Genomic DNA, 21,238 nt, shown 5'->3' with positions numbered 1-21,238 from the left:
TACTCATTCATTCATTCATTCTCTCACTGAATAGGGCACAGCAAAAAAAACCAAAACATTAATCATTAATTAAGTGAAGGGGGCTTGGGAGGGAAGAGGAGGGAAGGGCCCTTGGTCCTGAAGCTTGCTGCATATTTCAAAGGGAAGCCCCCCCCCCCCCAGTGTGGTAAACAGGCTCCCTGGGCTCTTTGCACCTCTCCTCCCCACTTCTGGTCCCTTTGATCTTTTTCCACTGAACAAATAGTTGTTATGGATTCCTGGGGTGAAACATAGCAGAAAATGGGGCTGTGACAGGTCACTGCTCAATTACTCCCCTTTAATCCGGAGGACCCGGGAGGCAGAAGGGAGCGCTGGCTTGCGCTGGGATGGTCATTAACTCCAACCTGCCTGGCATCCCCTCCTCCTCTACCTCCGGGATTTCAGAAGCTGGGAATGGAAGGCCTCTCATCACCCTGACCCCAAACCAGCCTTTGCTAATCTGTCTCTTGTGAAGGGATTTATATAGCTTTGCAGCTTGACAGTCAGGTAACCATGGCAACACAACAACCAGAGCCAACTCTTACTCAACACTCACCGTGTGCCAGGCACTGTGTTAAGTGCTTTATACATATTGATTCATTCAATCTTCACACATCCTACGAGGTAGTTACCACTATCATCTCCACTTTACAGATGAAGAAACCAAAGCACAGAGAGGTTGACTAACTTGTCCAAGATCACACAGCTCCTAACGGACAGAGGTAGGATTTGAAACCAGGCTGTCTGGCTTCAGACCTAGAGATTCCTGCTGCATTTAAGTTCATTTGCTTTTGCTCTAATCTTGATGGTCTGGTCCTTCATCCACGTCTTTATTCATTCAACAAGCACTATTTGTGCACACACTTGGTCTCGGGCAGTTGGCTACAAGCTGAAGATGCCATGGCAAACTATACAGACGCGCTTCTGACCTCATGGGTCTTACGGTCTATGAAGACCAAAATGAAGAAAAATAAGCACAAAGATGTCATTCACATGTAATTTGTGCATGTGCATCATGCTCGAAAACACTTGAAGATGTAGCCCCCAAATTATTTTGGAAACTGTTACTTGTTTGCCCCTTTCTCTACCTAGTTGAATTGGTGGCTCCCCAGTCCCTGTCTTCAAGGAGCCCACAGGTGATCACAACAGGGCACCACCAAGTCCCCTTCCCAAATGGAAGAAACACAGGGTGTTGCCACAAGAGCACCTAAAAGTGGCACGTAACCAGGGCTTGGAGATCTGTTGGGGCAGGGGGGCTTCCTAGAGGAGGTGATGTTTCAACTGAGACCTGAAGGATGAACAAGAGTCTCGGAAAGAGCGTTCCAGGTGGAGGGCACCGCATGTGTGAGGGAGAACGGAGCATTTGGCGAATTGGAGCCGGTTTTGCGTGGCCAGGAATTTGCAAGGAAGCAGGAGGTGAAGCTGCAGGTGGGGGAAGGGAAGTGGTGGGGGGAGGCCGCACAAGGGGCTCGTTGCTCCGGAAACCAGGAGGCCGAACTACATGATCTTTTCCTTATACTGCAATTAGTAGCACCAGAGGCCCCCAGGGTCTCCCAGCTGGGTGGGAGTCAAAGCCTTTGGGAGTCCTGAGCTTGTTAGGGAAAGAAAACACACCAGTGGAATTCAGAGCTTCCCTGCCCCCCTCTCTTTTTAAGAGAATAAATTGTCACCCTCCTACTCAATCTGGCTGTTCGCTCCCCTGGCCCCCATCCAGCCGCCCACGGATGCGCTACCCTGCTGCCTCCTGCCCAGATCAGCCTTGGAACCCAGCCAGGCGGGGAGGTGGGGAGGCACTGGGGACCACATTGGTCCACCCAGTCCCCATACTGGGCCACGGACGCTCCCAGGGGGCCAGAAGGAAGTGTCTCGCAGATCCCAGGCAGGTGGCTGCTGGGAGCCGCACTTGCCGGACGGGCCTCCTTCACGGTGAGCCCGGGCTCTGGAAGCAGAACTGGCAGTGTCAGGTCTCTCCTGCCTGAGCTTTGCTGTCCCTTCTTTGGGCCACTCTTGAGGCCACATGATACAGAGGAAGAAGAACCAGACACTTTCTTAACATTGCTAATGACAGTGACCATTCATTGGGTGCCTAGTAAGTGACTCCTGAGACCAACCTAGGAGGTTTCAGTATCGTCCCCATTTTACAGATGAGGAAACTGAGGCACAGAGAGGTTAAGTCACTTTCTCTCTTGGCTACCCAGTGACCGTGCCAAGATTGAGACTCAGGTCTAATGGACTTGGAAACTCCTAAACAGTCTAGCACTTCCAGAAAACATCTTTTTTTCTGATCTTAGTTTTCTCATTTGTAAAATATGTATAAATTAAACACCAAATTTAGCAATTAATTAATTAAGCAAATAAGTCAACACTTCCTGAGTGCCTATTTGGCTTAAGGTGCGTGCCCTCAGATTGCTCACAGTCTAGAAGGAGGAACACAACGTGGCAAAGAGTCATCATATACTAAATGTTCTAGAAGTATGCACGGAGTGCTGTGACCATAGAGGAGTGGGAATGGGCCCGAGTACCCAAGGGACACTCTAGGATTGGGGCTACTCTAGCAGGTAGGGACACAGTTGCCTAGGCTGTGCTCCAGCTTCAGAGCTTGGACTCTGGAGTCAGATGGCCCTAGTGGGAAACTCAGCACTTTGTGCCTCAGTTTTCCCATCTGAACAACAGGCATGATCATAGTGCTTACTTCACGGGGAAGCCAGTGCCTGGCTCACAGGTTGGCATTCTAGTAAACACTAGACATTATTGCAGCAGAAACAGCCTGGGCCCTGGGACATTCCCAGAGCTGAGAGTGCAATGCCAGGTTCTCATAGGGGAGAGAAAAGGCTACAGAGCTTGACTCATTCCCCATCTGCACCCCTGAGGCCCTGCAGAAGCACGTCCTGAGCTTGAAAACACTTTGCTATACTTTCCTTTGTTACAGACAGTTCTTGGACTCAGGAGCCAAGGACAGGAAACTTTTTGATAGTCGAATAAGAATAATATGAAATATCTGTGTAGCTCTTACTAGGTGCCAGGCACCATTCTGAGCATGTTACACTCATTAATTCAGTTAAGCGATAGGTTCAAAGGCAGGTTCAGAGAAAAGGTTTTGGGGAAAAGATCCAGTCTGGCTAAATCTTCCCAAATCTCTCAGAGGTTGTCTAAAGGTTTTTGTTTTTGCTTTTTTCCCCCCGAAGCAAACCTAGCGGGAATAGTTGAGTTGCACTATTTGCATGCATGTTTGCATGTTCACGAGGTGAGTAATGAAAGTTCCAGAGTAAGGCTGGTGCAGTGGCTCACGCCTGTAATCCTAGCACTCTGGGAGGCCGAGGCGGGAGGATCGCTTGCCCTCAGGAGTTCGAGACCAGCCTGAGCAAGAGGGAGACCCTGTCTCTACTAAAAAAAAAAAAAATAGAAACATTAGCCTGGCATTGTGGTGCGCACCTATAGTCCCAGCTACTCAGGAGGCTGAGGCAGGAGGGTGGTTTGAGCCCAGGAGTTTGAGATTGCAGTGAGCTATGATGATGCCATTGTACTTCAGCCTGGATGACAGAGCGAGACTCTGTCTCAAAAAAAAAATAGAAACATTAGCCTGGCATTGTGGTGCGCACCTATAGTCCCAGCTACTCAGGAGGCTGAGGCAGGAGGGTGGTTTGAGCCCAGGAGTTTGAGATTGCAGTGAGCTATGATGATGCCACTGCACTCTGGCCTGGGTGACAAAGCCAAACTCTGTCTCAAAAAAAAAAAAGTTCCAGAGTAGGGGGATGAATGGCCTGTTTTGCTTTGTACTTAAAGGCTGGGGATATCCAGAAGAAGAAAAACTAGGCCTATCCTCAATAAGAAGGGCTTTTGGGGATACGCCCACTCTCATGGTCTGCAAGGGCCCATGGAAACCCTAAATCCTCCCTGACACACAACATGCATGCTCCTGCTCACACTCACTCACACTCACACATTCTCTCTGGGCTGAAATCACTTTTCTCCGGAAGATCTGTCTTTTCAGCCTAGAACTGGACTTTCTGCCTGGCTGGGAGCCTGGGGAGCGGAAGAACTACCACTTGGACCAGTGATGACCTTGGCCAGCCCAGTTGGCCTCTGCGACCTCAGTTTCCACAACTGTAATATGGAAGGGGTGGGCTGAGGGGATTCCTAGGACCCTTCCTTCCAATCCCAAACTCTGAGGTTGCTAGAATTGACATAATCTCAGTTCCCTTATCCATAGCGTAGGGGCGAAGCCTGGGAACAGATGTCCGCAAGCTCCCTTCTATAATGAAGTCTTTTCATCACAACAGAAAACTATGTCTCCTGTTTAGTTCTAGCAGAACATCAACAACTGCAGTGATAAACGTGGTAACGGGAATAACCGTCCATTTTCAAGTGTTTACTATGTGCTGAGCATCTCACCTGCATGAGCTCCTTGAAGATCCCCAAAAACCTCACTATCCCCACTTCCTAGGTAAGAAAACTTGAGGTTCAGAGAGGCCTCATGGACACAAGCTAGTGAGGGAGAGGAAACTCCCCTAGTTGCTCCCACGCTCAAACTCAGTCTCGACCCCTTCTCACTTTTGCTGGGCAGAAAGGCAAGATCTTCGGATATGCAAGGCAGCCTTCAAGGATATTTTTTCCAACTTCTCTCCTACTTGCCCATTGTACCAGGGAGGAAACTGAGGCCCAAGAGCAAGGATGCAAAGACACTGTTAATAGACTGACTGTTTGTGTCCACACCCCTCCAACTCATGGTGAAGCCCTAACTCCCAATGTGACAGTACTGGGAGGTGGAACCTTTGGGAGGTAATTAGGTTTAGATGAGGCCCTGTCCTCATGATGGGGTTAGTGCCCTTATAAAAGGACTGTACTGTCTCTCTCTCTTGTTCTCTCTCTCTCTCTCTCTCTCTCTCTCTCTCTCTCTGTCATGTGAAGACACAGCAAGGAGGTGGCCATCTGCAAGCCAGGAAGTGAGCCCTCACCAGGAACCAAATCTGCCAGCACCTTGATCTTGAACTTCCCAGCCTCCAGAACTGCGGGAAATAAATGTCTGTTGTTTAAGCTGCCAGTCTGTGACATTCTGCTATGGCAGCTCTGTCAGTTTATGACAGAATGGAAGCCCCTGCTACCTGCCCAAGCGAACTGAGACTCCCCCTTCTCATCCCTGCTGCTAGGGTTGCCAGATTAAAACAAATAAACAAAACCCCCAAAAGATACCTAGTTAAATTTGATTTTCAGATAAACAACAAATACTTTTTAGTATGTTTCATGCAATATTTGGGATATACTTATACTTAAAAAGGATTTATTGGTATTTATTTACTGGTATCTTATCTCGCAACCCTATCACCCCACTGTTTCAATTCAACTCAATGCTATCATAGCCTAGTAACTTGGTCTCAGGAAAATATCCATTTAGGTATTTCATTATTAGTTTTACTTTAATGAGGGAAAAAAAATTAGTATCTCCGCCATAGGGTTATTGTGGGGATTACATACATCCACATATAAAAAGTACTTAGAATTGTGCCTGGCACATGGGAAGGTCTCTGTAAGTCTTAATTGTTGTTATTGGTATTATTAATATCATGTTTTCTAAACAATGTCTGGAAAGAACTCAATAGAGGTGACAGGCGGGAGCCTTAGCCACGAGGAGATGGTGGGGTTCAGGACTCTTCCCCCCAGAGTCAGTACTCCAGCCTCCTGCTGCAAAGCGGAAGAAATTGAGTTCATCTGAAGCCCCTTGTCCTCCATATGGGACACTGGGAGGCCACATACCCAAGGCTGAGAGCTCTCAATCCCTGGGGACACCCTGCAAAACCCACAGGGCTGCGTGTCCCAGGGCCAGGCCTCCAGGGACAGCTTTGTCCTCCCTGCCTGCCCAACCTCTGGTGGCACAGCAGCAGGTCTGGGTGGGGGGCTCCCAGATGCCAACCCCTAACAAAAATGCCATTTTCAGACCTTCGCATGGTGCCCAGCACTGTGCTAAGCACTTTCTCCTTGTCATCTCATCTCCCTTGCACAGTGGCCCCAAGAAGGTGCCATCATGACCCTCCAATTTCTGGAAGAAGCTGAGGCACAGAGAGGTTAAGAAACCTGTCCCAGTTTGCACAGTTTGTAAACTGCAAAACTGGGATTTAAACCCAGGACTTTTCAGGTCAGGGCCTAGGAGAGTGCCCATGACAAAGTGGACTGGGGGGAAGCTAGCAGGAGGCTCAGGTCCAGCCCCTAAGCCCCCAACTGAGGCAGCCAGGCCTCACCGACAGAACAAATCCCTGTGCGTGTCCTCCTCTCCACCCGCTGCCGGCCTGGCCCTGCGCTCACCTGGGCTGATGCTGATGTCTGTTTGTGGAAAGGCCTGGACAGACAGGAGCGTCAGGGAGGCTGCAGCCCACAGCCCCCACCTTGGCATCCTGAGTCCCCAGAAAGCTGCCTCCTGGCCCGAGTGGAGGAGAGAGGCTTTTTGGCGGAAGCTTGGGTCCAGGATTGCTCTCTGAGGTTCAGGCGGGGCCTGCCAGGACCTGGGGCAGGCTGGGTGGACACCAGTCCCCTCCTCCTCCCTCCCTTTTCTCCTCCCTCCTCTTCACACTGCTGGAGACAGCTCAGAGTGACAGCTGAGAGCAAAGGAGCACTAGGCCAGCCCCTCAAGAGAAATTTTAGTCCCCAGCCCTGCCTCTGAGCCACAGTGTGACCTTGGGCATGTGTGTCTCTGAGACTCAGTTTCCTCTTCTCTAAGATGGGATAATAACAAAGTTTATGTTATCTGTAATGTTTACATTACATACAAATGGCACACATTTATTACATATTTATAAGTCAGAAGCAGGTACAACTCACTGTACTAATATATTATGTCTATTATAAAACACATGTCTCAAAATTTAAATTGTTAGAGGTTGGTGCAAAGCGTAAATAGAGAAGAAAGTTCTCCATATTTTCTCCCTCTTCCTTATCATCGTGTGAGCTGGACTTTGGAGGCCTCTGCTGTCATGTTCCTGGGGGCTGCGGGAAATCAGATGTGTCTGTCTTAGCGTGTTTTGTGCTCCTAGGCCAGGGTGCCTGAGGCTGCGTCATTTATAATGGACAGAACTCATTGGCTCACAGTTCTGGAGACTGGGAAGTCCAATGTCAAGCTGCCGGCCTCTGACATCGGCCTTCTTGCTAAGTCATCACATGGTGGAGGTGAGAGAGAGAGGGAGAGAGAGCATGAGAGTGCATGCAAGAGGAGACGGAGCTGCTCCCACAGTAACTAACCCACTCTCGTGATAACAGCCCTAAGCAATTCACGGAGGCAGAGCTCTCGTGACCTAAACGCCTCTTAACGATCCCACCTCCCAACACCATCACAATGACAATTAAATTTCAACATGAGTTTGGAGGGGACCAACGTTTAAACCACAGCAATGTCCCTCTGAGTGTGGACATAATAGGCGGGGAGAAGGAAGGTAGTCCAAAGCAGGCCACTGGGAATCCTTTTGAAAACTGGAGAATCCTTTCATTTGGCAGATAAACCTCTTATATGATCTGCGTTGTCATGCAATGTCTCAAGGTTTTTGGAAATTAATTCACGTCCCCTCTCCGAATGGAAACACACAAGATACACGTTGCTCGCTCAAACACAGCAGCACTGCGTCGTCACATGGAAGGGCGGCGTGGGATTAGGCCCGAGCGGGCCCTGAAGGCACAAGTAAGTCACGTGAAGAAGTGGCCAGACGTGTGACTATGTACCAGTTCATGGCTGTAGCCAGTGGTTTCACTGGATGGGCAGGGACTTGGAGGGAACATTCTTGGCAAGCTGGTGAGGAAGAATTTGGCTGAGGTGACTGATCTGGATGCCAAGAGGACACCGTGCTACGACTCCACAGTGGTGCTGGGAAAGAGTAAGTCTGGAGGATGAGAGATCCCGTAGGGTGTCCTTAGCGTCGCCAGGCCCTGTGATTAAGGTCAACGGGAAATGTAACAACGCGATCCAGGCAGGACCACAGATGGCCCAGACCCTCTGGGAATGAAGGCTCGTGTCACCCCACCAGGTAAAGGATGACAGCCAGCAGAGGTGCTTACTGAAGACAATGGGAATATAGAATGGGTAATAAAAGGTAATTATTATATAAATACCAGCTACTTCCACATGACTAGGTACAGAAACAAGGACTGTAATTGTCAGGAGTGTTTCCTCCCTACTTTGTTAAGAATACATTAATGCATGTATGCGCATGTATTAAGCCAATATCGTTGTATTCTTTCCCCTCTTATTCCTGCCATTTAACATAAGATTTATTGACTTTTTATCAGTATTCGAGTATTATTAATTTTCCACCATAGTAATTAAGTTATGGGAGATCAGGAGAAGACCAAACATCACTCAATAACTTTACCTTCTCTTCTGGGGATGGGATTAGTACATTTTCGGCTGTACACAGGATAGCTGAATCCTGTTAGGTAGAATTATGACCTGGTTATTTTTATTTGGAGATTAAGTACGGTTTAGGGAGATGCGAGACTCCAGGTTCTTTAGCTCTTAGACCCTGGGACTTGTACCAGCAGCCTTCCAGGGGGCTCTGGGGTCTGAGGGTCTGAGGCTTTGGACTTGGACTGAGCCACGCTACTGGCTGCTCTAGCTCAGCTTGCAGTTGGCCTGTCACGGGCCATCTCTGTGCCTCTGTGATCGTGTGAGCCAATTCCCCCTAGTAAATGCCCTTCCGTATTTCCCACTGGGCTGTGTCTCTGGAGAACCCAGACTAATCTGGTTGGGTAGTACAATAAGATAACGACCCAGAGGATAACCGCTGCCAACCTTTAGGGCATTGCCTTCCAGGCTTTTTTCTAGGTGTAAATTTTTAGTTTTTCCCTACTAATCATTCTGGTATTTTTGAACATAAAAAAAAGAGCAGGTGTCTCCTTGGCGGGGGCAGAGAGGCCACCCAGCAAGGAAAGGAATGCTTCTTGCTTGCTGTAGTTCCAGGTTTCTAGAGTGAGTTATCAGCGCCCCAAACAGCTGTTCCTGGCACCCTGGGCCCCTCCCCTCTGAGCAGGCTGGGCAGGGGTCATTAGCTCCTCCTAGTGCAGGGAGTGGGCTGGCATCGCCAGGTGCTCTGAGTCGGCCTTGAGCTCAGCGGTGCTGCCAAGGAGGGAAAGGGGTGATGTTCTTTTCACCCAAGACATAAGAGGACTCGCGGATGGTTCTAAGAAAATAGAAGTAGCTTTACAACTCCCCACCCCACTTCCAAACTTTCTTTTTCTTTGAGCTCGAGCCCCGACACCCCAAAGAGAGCGTTTTAGTGGCCTGTATGTTTCCTTTCCCACTTCCTGCCTGAGGAGGAGGAAGATGCTAATTAAAACGAGTGGGCAGCCCACCACAGGGCACCTTGGGCCCAGGTTTCTATAGAAACTCAGTCCTCCCTTCACCTCTCAACACATCCCTCTTGCCTCCTGACAAACTCCATTCCTGGAGGCGTGCATGGCTCTGATCTGTTCTGCCACTAGCCAACCAGCAAACACCCCCTGATATGTGCCCAGTAGTAAGAAACGTCACATCGTGCGCCAAGCAGCATGTCAAAACTTTGCCGGTGTCAGCCCAGCTAATCAACCCTGTGGGGTAAGAATGTCACCCCATTTTCAGGGAGAGAGCTGAGCAGAGCATTTAGCCACACTGGCTTAGTTTGCTAGGGCTGCCTTAACAAAGCGCCGCACACCGAATGGCTTAAACAACAGAAATTCATATCTCACAGTTCCGGAGGCCGGAAGTCTCCAATCGAGGTGTTGGCAGGGTTGGTTGCTTCTGAGGGCAGTGAGGGAAGGGTCTGTTACAGCCTCTCTCCTTGGCTTGTGGACGGCCGTCTTCTCCCTGGGTCTTCGCATCTTCTCCCCGCTGTGTCTGTCTGTCGATCTGTGTCCAAATTCCCCCTTTAGGACTCCAGTCATGCTGGGTTAGGGCCCACCCCAATGGCCTCACTTCAACTAGTTTACCTTTGTAAGGACCCCATCTCCAAACAAGGTCACATTCTGAGGTCCTCGGGGTTAGGAACCCAGCAAACCTTTTTTTTTTTTTTTTTTTTTTGAGACAGAATCTCACTGTGTTACATCTGCAAAGACCCTCTTTGCCAATAACTTTACATTCACAGATACAGGCAATTAGTTTTTTTTTTTTTTTTTTTTGGTGAGGGGCACAATTCAACCCACAACAGGCTCTAGTCAGCCAGGCCCGGGCTGGCCTTTTAGTTCCATTACTCACTCACCACTTAACCTCATTAAACCTCGGCTTCCCCATTTGTAGCAGGAGAGTCACAGTATCTCCCCCGCGCCCCTGTAGGCTGCTGTGTAAGGCTTAAATACGATGCTTGGCACTCCCACGGTGCTCACCCAGCCCTCCTGTCGTTCCTAAAGAGGGTAGCAGGTGCTGGGGACGCCCCTCTTCATGTCCTTCCGTCCACCTGAGCCCCCGTGGCTGCAGGGAGCCGGGCCGTGCATGTGCACAGCTGACCTCACTCACCAGGTGCCCGCGTCTCTCTCTCCGCCCAGGGATTTCTCCGGCACTAGGGGGCTTGCTCAGCCCACACGACTTTCCCAAAGTGCCAAACATTTAACGTCTCCAGGGGCAACCCTCAAGCCACGAGGGACAAGGGTCAGTAGTTAAATATTCCAGCTTCCGTATAATGATGAGTCTCACGTGCTTTCTCGGGTGGGCAGGATTGAGCCCACAGCAGTAATCGGCGCAGGCTTTCTCTGCTTCTCTCCTTTCCCTGACTTAGTCTTCCACTTCTGCTTCCTGGGATCGTCTCCCAAATAAGCTGTCTGCACCCAAGCCCTTGCCCCGAGGTGTGCTTCTGAGGTGCCCTAAGACAATGAGACGGAGGCTCAGAGGAGTCATGTGGCGTGTGCACCTGTACACAGTCAAGCAGTAGAGGGCCCAGGATTTGAACTGATTCCCCTGTCTCTATCCTGAGTGCCTCTCACGCACCTGTCTGCCCTCATTTTGTTTGCTCTCTTACACCTGTATCCTGCTTTGTACAATCACAGTACAGAAGCCACTTTATAAAGGAAAATACCTCTTGCTTTTTTTCTCTCCTGAGAACTTAATCTAACCCAGCCTTCCTGCTTCTTCTCCTTGATGCCCACGACACCTCCACTCCGGGGTGGGAGACACACCAGAAGGACCCACGAGGTTCCTCCCTGCAATACCCAGTGTAGCCAGGAGGGGCGAAGCCGTCTCGGTCCACCCCTTGAGGTATTTACCTGCCTCAAGCCCTGAGCAAAGCACCGCCAATAAAAAGCTAAATGAGCCATGAATCTTGCCCCAAACAAGTGGATGGTTTTATCGAGAAGAGCAAAACTGGAGTAACTGTTGTTAGCACACTGCTCGAGTCGGGCAAACATGGTGCAAATACTCGACATTCTTGATCCCCCAAATTTTGTAAGTATAATAAATATCACTGCTTTGAGTCATTGGCATGGTTGTTACCCAGCAGTAGTGGCCGGAACACCCACCCGTCCTCTATGTCCCAGGTTCAGAAAGAAAAAGGTAACTCGAATGCGTGGCACAAATAAATAGTCTTTAATTTCAATAAATAGCTCCCCATCACACCAGACAATATGCTGTGGGAAAAGATACGGAAGCATCCAACAGAGAGAGAGAGAGAAGGGGGGGGGAGAGAGAGAGAGAGAGAGGGAGAGAGAGAGAGAGAGAGGGAGAGGGGGAGAGAGAGAGAGAGAGGAGAGATCTATTCTAGCTACACTAATTCCTTAGCACGTGAGACATGACTTTGGATCACACACAAACACAGAAAGATCCTCAGAGTACGACTAAGGAGGGAGATCGCTGTGCGTGGGGTGTGGTGGCCATTTTAATCCATGTATCAGGTCCTCTGAAGGTCTTTTGTGGGTCACAATCACCGTGATTCGGTCAAAAATGTTACTTTTGTTCTATCATATCCTGTTTACTCGACACACACACATTACTGTTCCCCAAGGTGGGGTCTTTGACAGACAGGAGGACACCGGGTGAAATCTCACCAGATGGGAGAGGCAGAGAGGAGTGTTCCGGGTCGAGGTCCCGGCCCGTCACCTTGCTCTCCGAGAGGACACGCAGGCACACACGCGTGTTCCTCTGTGAGGGCACACGCACGAGAACATACACATCCGTGCCCACAGGGAGTCCCCTGGAATAAGCTAACACAAGGACAGTTCGGTTATGCCAGGAGAGGCTTCTGACACTGGCACTTTTGTTGCCGCTTGGCTTCTCCACACAGTCTAACCTAGTTCTCACATTTACTAAGACAAAGCTACTTACACCTTTGGAGAAAGGTATCGGGTTTGAAGAACCCCAGGGAACAGCAGCCTGTTCAGAAGTTACCCACCCAGTGGGCGTGTGTTTCGGGAGGGGGGTGTCGGGTCTCCCACACACTGGCCAAACTCTTGGTGTTTAGTCTCGATGGAGGTTGGCGCCCTTTGGGAGGTCCCTTCTCCGGCCTGAGGGTTGAAAGTGCATTTTGGGGCAGGGGTAGCGACAAGAGTGGGCATTGCCAACAAGTCCCACGTCAGAGCCTACTCAGCTCGTGATCTATGGATAGGGCTTCTGGAAAGTTCTCAGGCCTCACTCATTGAGGGCGGCCATTTTGTGATCAATAGTCAGCTTCCTCTCGGTGCTGAGAGGATTTAGGGTGTTGTGTGTGTGTGTGTGTGTTTGTGTTTTGTGAGTGCGTTTGCAGGTGTGGAAGTAATAGTATGTGACACATTTTTTCTGTCTTTTTTTTTTTTTTTTTTACAAATGAAAGCTGCCTTCCCAGCAGCCTTCAGGTCACCTCCAGGGAGGCGGGAGACACGCGGTCACACTCAGCTCGGGACCTCAGGCTGTGCCACTGCTCCACGGCTGTGCGGTGGGTGTTGAGCATGCGCCGCCAGTGGTTAGACTCGGAGGCGCCAGACGAGTACTGGCCAATGACGATCCTTCCGATGAAGTCGTTGCTGCTCTTCATGTTGTGGCCGAACACTGGGCAGCCGGAGGGGCGAGGGCAGGCGGGCAGGAGGCAAGAGGAAGGCAGGCAGGGACAAGGCGACAAGACAGAGGCCATTAGTCACACCATCCTCAACTGCAAACATGGGGTCATTGCTTAGGGCACGTTTTTTTCTTCCCATGGTGAGAAATCCCAATTCCCTCATCTCATCTTCCCCTGAGCCTCTGCAACAGCCACACCACGCGTCCTGCTGTCCCTCACCACGCCACCCTCGTCCCCACGCCACAGCCTTTGCACTGGCTGTTCCCTCTGCCGGACGGCCGCCCCGCCTGCAATATGCACCTTTGGACTCACGTCCTGCTGCCCCTCCACACTGCCTGCGGCGCTCTATAAACGGCCAGTTCCAGTGGGACAGCGAGCTGTCACTGCAGGCCAGTTGAGTGGTTAAACCAGGGTTTCTCAATTGTGATGTTGTTGACATTATGTCACATGATCCTTTGAGCAGAGAACTGACCTGTGCATCATAGGATGTTTAGCAGCATCCCTGGTCCCCTCCACCCCCTGCCCCCGACACTAGATGCCAGTAGCAGTCCCCTCTCCAGCTGTGACAATCCCCAATGTCTCCAGATACAGCCAAATGTCCCCTGGGAGAGAGGGGTGAATGCATCCCAGATGGAAACCACTAGGTTAAGCCAGGGGCCACGGGGCCAGACATCCTGGGGTGATTCCTGGCTCTGTCATTTGACAAAGCTCTAGAGTCAAACGAGGTAGCCTCTCTGAGTCTGTTTCCTCATTAAATAGGAATCTTAATAGAACTTGATCTCACAAGTCGATGTGCAGTTTCTATGAAATAATGTGTGTAAAGCTCTTAGCACACAGTACCTAGCATGTGGTAAGAGCTCAACAAATGTTATATTGCTATTTCAATCCTATATTTCTGTCTGCTGACCTTTTATACAAGAGACTTCATGTTTGTTTCCTCTGTTCCATGCAATGGTGGAAGTCTGCTGAGAGAAATGGCCATGGTAATTTCTTCCACCCCTGGCTATGCTGCCTGTCTCTTTGGAAGGCTTCTCTGTTAATCCCAACTTAAGCTTAATGTATGTCTTTCAAGCCTAATGAGATGGTTAACTTGATTTATCTTCCCGGCCAAGTTCCGCCTAATTCTTTATCTGCGTGTGGGTAGCAGCGCAGGCGTGCCATCTCGCTAATGGGAAAGCAGGCTGTGTCTATGTTATAAATAAAGGGCTACAGAACGAGAAACATCACAGATTCACCCAGCGTGAGCCGAGCAAAGGCGGGCTGGATCCCAGGAGGGACACTGATTATCAAATAAACCCACTAAAATATGCAGCCCAAAACAGAGCTTGAATGCTAATGAGCCTCCGTTCTCCTCTGTGGGGTTCACACCAAGAATTCCAAATGATGAAAATGGGGGGGAAAAAAGAAAAAACAAAAACAAAAACAAAAACTCCATCCATTGTCTAAAAGCCAAAAAGACTTAGGGAAAACTATGATAAGTGAAATACTATGTCATCTCTGTCAAGAGTGACCAGTACCTGCTACCTCTCTGGAGAAAAACTGGACCATGTATATTTTTTGTACTCTTAGTAATGTGCTCAGTATGCATAGGTGGACCTCATTTACATGCAAATCCCTTACAAAAAAGGGGAAGTAATAGGAATGGAACTTTTGCTTAATAAAGGAAATTGCTACAGAGCTTTCTGATGCATTAGAAAAAAAGCGTTTTTTTCCTTGAATAGGTAACACTCAAGACTTCTGGAACCACACCTAGTGGGCAATTTAAGGTCTGATCTCACCAAAGAGAAGAAGTTCTCTAAGTCCTCTTCCCTGTGTGCCTTGAATCTAAAACAAGATACTATTAAGCGACTAAAAGCCCCATTTGCTCTTCTATGAGGGCAAAATGTTCTATCTTCCTCTCCAAAGCTCAAGAATGACAATGCAAAAACATCCCTCTGTAAACGGGCATAGGTTTTGCATATTTGGAAATGGGGTTTAAGAAAGGAAGTCTCAAGCACGCTCATGCACTGCTGGTGGAAGAGCAAGTCAGTTCAACTTCTGGAGTTGTTCGCGGTATCTGTTCAAAATAAAGGTGTCGTAACTTATGACTCAGCAATTTCAGTTCTAGGAATTGATCCTATGGAATTGTCTGCACAAACGGACAAAGATACACATACAAGGATATTTTACATGTGAGGGTCAGCAAACTGGAGCCTCCAACTCAACTCTGGCCAGCTAATAGTTTTTTTAAATACAGTTTTATTGGAACACAGTCAAAGTCATTTGTTTACATAATGCTGCTTTTGTGCTAAAAGGGCAGAGTTGATGGCTTAGTCCATTCGGACTGCTATACCAAAATGCCATAAACTGGGTAGCTTATAAACAAAAGAAATTTATTTCTCACAGTTCTGGAGGCTGGGAAGTCCAAGATCAAGGTATTGGCAAATTCGGTGTCTGGTGAGAGCCTGTCTCCTCATAGATGGTGTCCACATAGTGGAAGGGAAGAACTGGTTCTCTGTGGTATCTTTTATAAGGACACTAATCTCAATCAGGAGGGCTCCACCCTCATGACCTAATGACCTCCCAAAGCCCCCACCTCCTAATACCAACACTTTGGAGGTTAGGATTTCAATATATACATTTTGGGGGAGACACAAACATTCAGACCATAGCAGTTGAATAATTCGGAAAGAGGCCATGTGCCCTTCAAAGCCTCGAATATTTACTGAATCTGTCTGGTTCATCTACGTTGTAGTGTTCTATTCATCAATTGATGGACATTTGGGTTGTTTCCACCTTTTGACTATTATTATGAATAATGTTACTGTAAACATTTATGTACAAGTTTTTAAGGCCATATATTATGATTCCACTTACATGAAATGTTCAGAATAGGAAAATCTTTAAAGACACAAAGTATATTAGTGGGTTACCAAGGACTGGGGTAAGGGGGAATGGGGAGTGATTGCTAATGAGCACTGAGTTCCTTTTGGGGGTGATAAAAATGTTCCAGAATTAAATAGTGATGATGGCTGTATAACCTTGCAAATATACTAAAAAGCACTGAATTGTATACCTTAAAAGGGTGAATTTTACTGTTATGTGAATTTTTAAAAAATAATTTTTTAGAGGGAGGGTCTTGCTCTGTTGCCCAGGCTGGAGTGCAGTGGCACGATCATAGCTCACTGCAGCCTCGAACTTCTGAGCTCAAATGATCCTCCCACTTCACCCTCCTGAGCAGCTGGGACTATAGATGCGCGCCACCATGCCCCACTAATTTTTTTAATTTTTTGTAGAGACAGGGCCCCACTATGTTGCCTAGGCTGGTCTTGAACTCTTACCCTTAAGCAGTCTTCCTGCTTGGCCTGTTATGTGAATTTTATTTCAATAAAGAAATGCTGGGGCCAGGTGCGGTGGCTCATGCCTGTAATCCCAGCACATTGGGAGGCCAAGGCAGGAGGATCGCTTGAGGCCAGGAGTTTGAGGCTGCAGTGAGCTATGATCAGGCCACTGCTCTGCATTCCAGCTTGGGTAACTGAGAAAGACCCCGTCTCTAAAAAGACAAAAAGAAAACTGAAACTAAAAACCAAACCTGGAAATGACAAAAATGTCCAAATGTCCATGAGGAAGTGTAGCCGAAGCTGTTGGTGCCCTGCCTACCCCCTCAGCCCACCTCAGAGGCTACTCACGGCATCTGTGGATAGTGTCCTACCTCAAGCACTGTGGCTTTCTGCCTGAGCCATGCCAAACTGTCTATGCTCACTGTGATTTGTGCTGGGGGCTTTGCACCACTCCATATTGGGCTGGAGACCAGGGTTAGCCTCTTGCATGGTCAGCCATGCCTATGTGACCAACCCCCATCAGATATCCCAGACACCAAGGCTCGGGTTGGTGACACCCTGAGTGTGTTCTCACACATCACTGCTGGGAGAATTAAGCACTGTCCATACAACTCTAGTGGGGGAGGACAGTCGGAGGTTTGTACCTGGTAGCTCTTGGACTCTGCCCTATATGCCTGTCTTAGTCTGTCTAGGCTGCTATAACAAATTACCATACACTGGGTGGCTTATAATCAACAGGAATGTATTTCTTACAGTTCTAGAAGCTAGAAAATCCAAGCTCAAGATGCCCGCAGATCCTGTATCTGGTGAGGGCTCGCTCTCTGCTGCACAGATGGTGCCTTCTCGCTGAGTCCTCACGTGGTAGAAGGGGCGAGTCAGTTCCCCGGGGCCTCTCTCATAAGGCACCGACCCCACTCAGGAGGGAATCACCTCCCAAAGGCCCCACCTCTTAACACGACCGCAGTGGGGAGCAGGACTCCACATATGAACCTCGGAGGGAACACACACATCCAAACCGCAGCAGCAATCTTTCTCTTTGCTCACTTCGGTCCATACCCTTTTACTGCAACAAACTGTAACGTGAGAATAACAGCTTTTCCGAGTTCCGCAAGTCCTAGTGAATCACTGAACTTGTTCGTGGTTTTGAGGACCCCTAAACTGCAGACACCCACTCATCTATCATCCTTAACTGGCTTGCCCCTCTTCCCTGCCTCATTTCTCAGTGCCTCCTGGGATCATCTCCCGAGAAGTCTGCTTGTGCTCAAGTCATTATCTTAAGATCGGCTTTGAACGGACCAGTTCGACAATTTCTGATGCAATAATACCATGGAAATCCACATTGCTGTTAAAAATTAGACAGATCTATATATATATATATGAAATGGAAAAATCTCCAAGATGTATTGCTAGGAGACAAAAGCACATTACCAAACCGCATATGTAAACACGATCTCATTTCATTAAAAAGAATGTTCATATATGTAAAGGAAATAATATCTGGAGGAATGTTCACCAAACTGGTAAAAGTAGCTGTCTCTAGAGAGGGGAAACGGAGGGAAATGTCCACTTTCTGTGTTATATAAGTATGTGCAGTTTGAACTTCTTATAAAAAGTACATATTAGCCGGGCGCGGTGGCTCACGCCTGTAATCATAGCACTCTGGGAGGCCGAGGCAGGCGGATTGTTTGAGCTCAGGAGTTCGAAACCAGCCTGAGCAAGAGCGAGACCCCGTCTCTACTAAAATTAGAAAGAAATTAATTGGACAACTAAAAATATATAGAAAAAATCAGCCAGGCATGGTAGCGCATGCCTGTAGTCCCAGCTACTCGGGAGGCTGAGGCAGGATGATCGCTTGAGCCCAGGAGTTTGAGGTTGCTGTGAGCTAGGCTGACGCCACGGCACTCTAGCCCAGGCAACACAGTGAGACTCTGTCTCAAAAAAAAAAAAAAAAGTACATATTATTTTGGAAAGAAAACAAAGGAAAAATAATTCGCTATTAGAGAATCCACATCTAAATCACCAGAAGGGAAGAAAACTAAAAGGAAGTCTAATATCCTACGTTCCTCATCCCGAATTGCAAAGAAGCGTGCTGGTGAGTCACTTGGCCCCGGCAAGGTGGGAAGTGATTCAGCCTTTCGGATGGGAAGCTGTCCCTGCCACGGCTGTCCGAGTTAACTGGCACGCACGGCACTTGCAAACCACTTGGTAAAGTTACGGCAATATTAATAGTCTTTAAAAGAAGGCCCCCGATTTAAAATGCAAATTATAATAAGCCGAAGCTGAATAAAACTGATGACTTCTATGATAAAAAGTGGCCTGGGAGGAGATCAAGATTTGCCGTCACCGTAAATTCTAAGGAGTGTGTTGTTAGAGAGAACAAGGAACTAAGCACCAGACGTGCAGAGTCCAGAAAGGGACTCAGAGGCAGTGGCTCAGGTACCCCTGTCCCCTCCACTTTATAGAAAGGAAACCAAGTCACAGCTAGTTGGTGATAAAACTCACAGTGTCTGAAACAAATAACCTATGAGGAAAGACGATTCCTTGTAACTAGAATCCTAAATTCCTTCTCTTTAGAAACATTCACAACAAAGTATTTTGTCGTAAGGCACCCCCACCAAATGTACCCACTGACGGTTGTGGGGGGACTCATTTTAATGTAGCCACTAATATATTACTGGACAACGTATAGACCCTAAGTGCACCCCAGGCATCTGAAGCACCTTCCCAATAACGTGCGCAACACAGAGTGTGGCAAAAAAGCATTTAAACAGCTGGAATGGCTGTTGCTACGTCTATGCACAAAACCCAGGAAAAGGGCTTTCTCTAAGAGCCTACTTATTGTTCATGGATTTAGACATAATTGCAATAAACTCGGTCATCTGGTTTCCCCATCTGGAGTAATTTGAATTAATACAGTGGATTGTGATTACCAGACAGATACAAGAACTCAATATAGTAGAACGAGACCGGTTGGTGAAGGGCAAACCCTTTACTCCTGCACAGAGCTGGGGGTTAGTCACTGTGTGGTCTTTTTTTTTTTTTTTTTTAAATTGTGACTCTGAATTCCTAAGACTGCTCAGTGGTCTGCTTAATGGGTCAAAGGAAGTATGAAAAATTTTGTATCAAATTAAAATTTTTAAGACTTTTTTCAAGCTTAAGGGGAAAGTGATTAGTAAGTGGAAACTTTATCCCTACAAAACACTTTTGGTACCCCTCCACTAATGATTCTAAAGTAGAGTACACCTCGCACAGGAACTTGCTCTATTACCTGTCACACTGTCCCTGATCTTGTTGGATCTCCAGCACCCTAAGGCCACAGTCTCAGAGGGTCACCCTCTGCAGACAGACAAGTACACCAAAATCCAGTTCCCTTCCTCAGACAGTGCCTGGACACACCCTGAGACCCAACTTACCTGCAAAGAATCGTCAGTGTATGTGTCTACTTCTATGGAGCCATGGCAATTTAGGTTGGGGAAACACAACTGGGAAACAAAAGTATGGGGCACCCGCCAGGGCTCAGAGGTCCGGCTTTGAAGGAGCACAGGAGTGGCACTGCTTTATCAAGCACCTACTATGTGTTCGGCCCAGGGCTAAGTACGACAGTGGACTAACTCATTTAATCTTTGCATCAACCCTCCAGAGCAGGGTTTCTCATCTTTGGCACTAATGACATTTGGGCCAGGTCATTCTGTGTTGTGGGGTGCTGGCCTGAGCACTGTAGGATGTTCAGCACCACCTATGACCTCTGCCCACGAAATGCCAGTGGCAACCCTCCACCTCTGTTGTAACACTCAAAAGTATCTCCAGATATTGTCAGACATATCCTGGGGACACAATCACCACCCCTCTTCCCCCCCAACTCCCCAAGTTTGAGAATCCTGCTCTAAGGCAGTGGCTATCACTGGCCCATTTTACAGCTGGGGAGACTGAAGTCCAGAGCGGTGAGGGGAGATCACTCACTGCTCCAGTCAAACTCTAAGTGCCCTGAATGATCAGGGACAAGTTGAGGCTTTCGCATGTTGATATTTGCTGTAAAAACGAATTTGTTCTTCACCATAGGTGCTAAGCTCTTTTTTTTGGTAGCTGATTTAGTTTGCCAAAGCAGACGGTTCTGGAAGGGAAGCTGGATGACTTAGAATGTGGGTGTGATAAACACTGCAAATTAAAAGGAAAAAAATCCCCATCTTTACCAATGGTAGCAGACTTGACAGTTCCTCATTTTGCATGTTTGGTTCACAAGGTAATGACGGACTCTCACCTGTGCCCTAGGCTCTCAGTAACCCCATATACAACTTTGAGCCTGATAGCACAGTGCAGGGACACCCCCAGATCATGGCTGGAACCCTAACACCTCATCACTGTACCCTGCAATCCACCTCTTCGGTGCCGGGTTAAGGCGCTCTCCCATTTCTGGAAAAAACATATCAAGCCAGCAAGACCCGTCCTGGCTGTATCACGATGCTTCCTCCCTGCGAAGGGGTCCCCAGTGTTCATCAGGATGCTCACGAGTTGCCTTAACTGTTGCAGGAGAACCACGGCAGTCTACACATGCTGCTCCCCCACCCACTCCTCCCGCAGGCCAGCGCCGACATGCCCCAACACACGTGGTCCCCACTCTCTTCTCAACTTTTGCAAAACGTCCTCAAACTACAGCACTCCTTCTTTTCTTCTTCTTTCTAAAACCTACAAGCTGCTTCAGGTATTTCTTCAAAACAATGTAGATCATATCATCATAACCCTTCCCTTGGCCTCAGTTTCCCCATGTACACCACGGGTGGGTATATGCAGGTTTTGAATTCTCGTTCAGTGAGAACATTTCTTTGGTTTAAGAGTTTCATCCACGACTTAAGGGTGATGTTTTTCAAGCTTTCTTGGCTCATTTGTGATTCATAACAGCTGCTTGGACAGAACTTTTTTTTTTTTTTTTTTTTTTTT

The 21,238-nt window shown here is 48.2% G+C and overlaps 2 protein-coding genes across 3 annotated transcripts in view; both read right to left on the bottom strand.

Moving 5' to 3' along the window:
- CLEC19A (C-type lectin domain family 19, member A) overlaps positions 1–6,510 on the bottom strand; it is a 22,949-nt gene extending 16,439 nt beyond the window's left edge. The window contains exon 1 of the mRNA XM_012647626.1: positions 6,316–6,510. Coding sequence (XP_012503080.1) covers positions 6,316–6,403 — 88 coding nt within the window. The 5' untranslated portion in view covers positions 6,404–6,510. The remainder of the gene's footprint in view (positions 1–6,315) is intronic.
- A 6,240-nt stretch (positions 6,511–12,750) lies between these two features.
- Positions 12,751–21,238, bottom strand: part of SYT17 (synaptotagmin XVII) — a 77,605-nt gene continuing 69,117 nt past the window's right edge. For both annotated transcript variants that reach the window (XM_012647824.1, XM_012647823.1), the window contains one exon: positions 12,751–12,976. In XM_012647824.1, the coding sequence (XP_012503278.1) occupies positions 12,780–12,976 (197 nt within the window). In that variant the 3' untranslated portion in view covers positions 12,751–12,779. The remainder of the gene's footprint in view (positions 12,977–21,238) is intronic.

Source organism: Propithecus coquereli, unplaced genomic scaffold (genome assembly GCF_000956105.1).
Source record: "Propithecus coquereli isolate 6110/MARCELLA unplaced genomic scaffold, Pcoq_1.0 Scaffold27, whole genome shotgun sequence".
Taxonomy (NCBI): Eukaryota; Metazoa; Chordata; class Mammalia; order Primates; family Indriidae; genus Propithecus; species Propithecus coquereli.
Note: the sequence above shows the minus strand (reverse complement) of the source record. Positions and strands in the feature narration are given on the sequence as shown.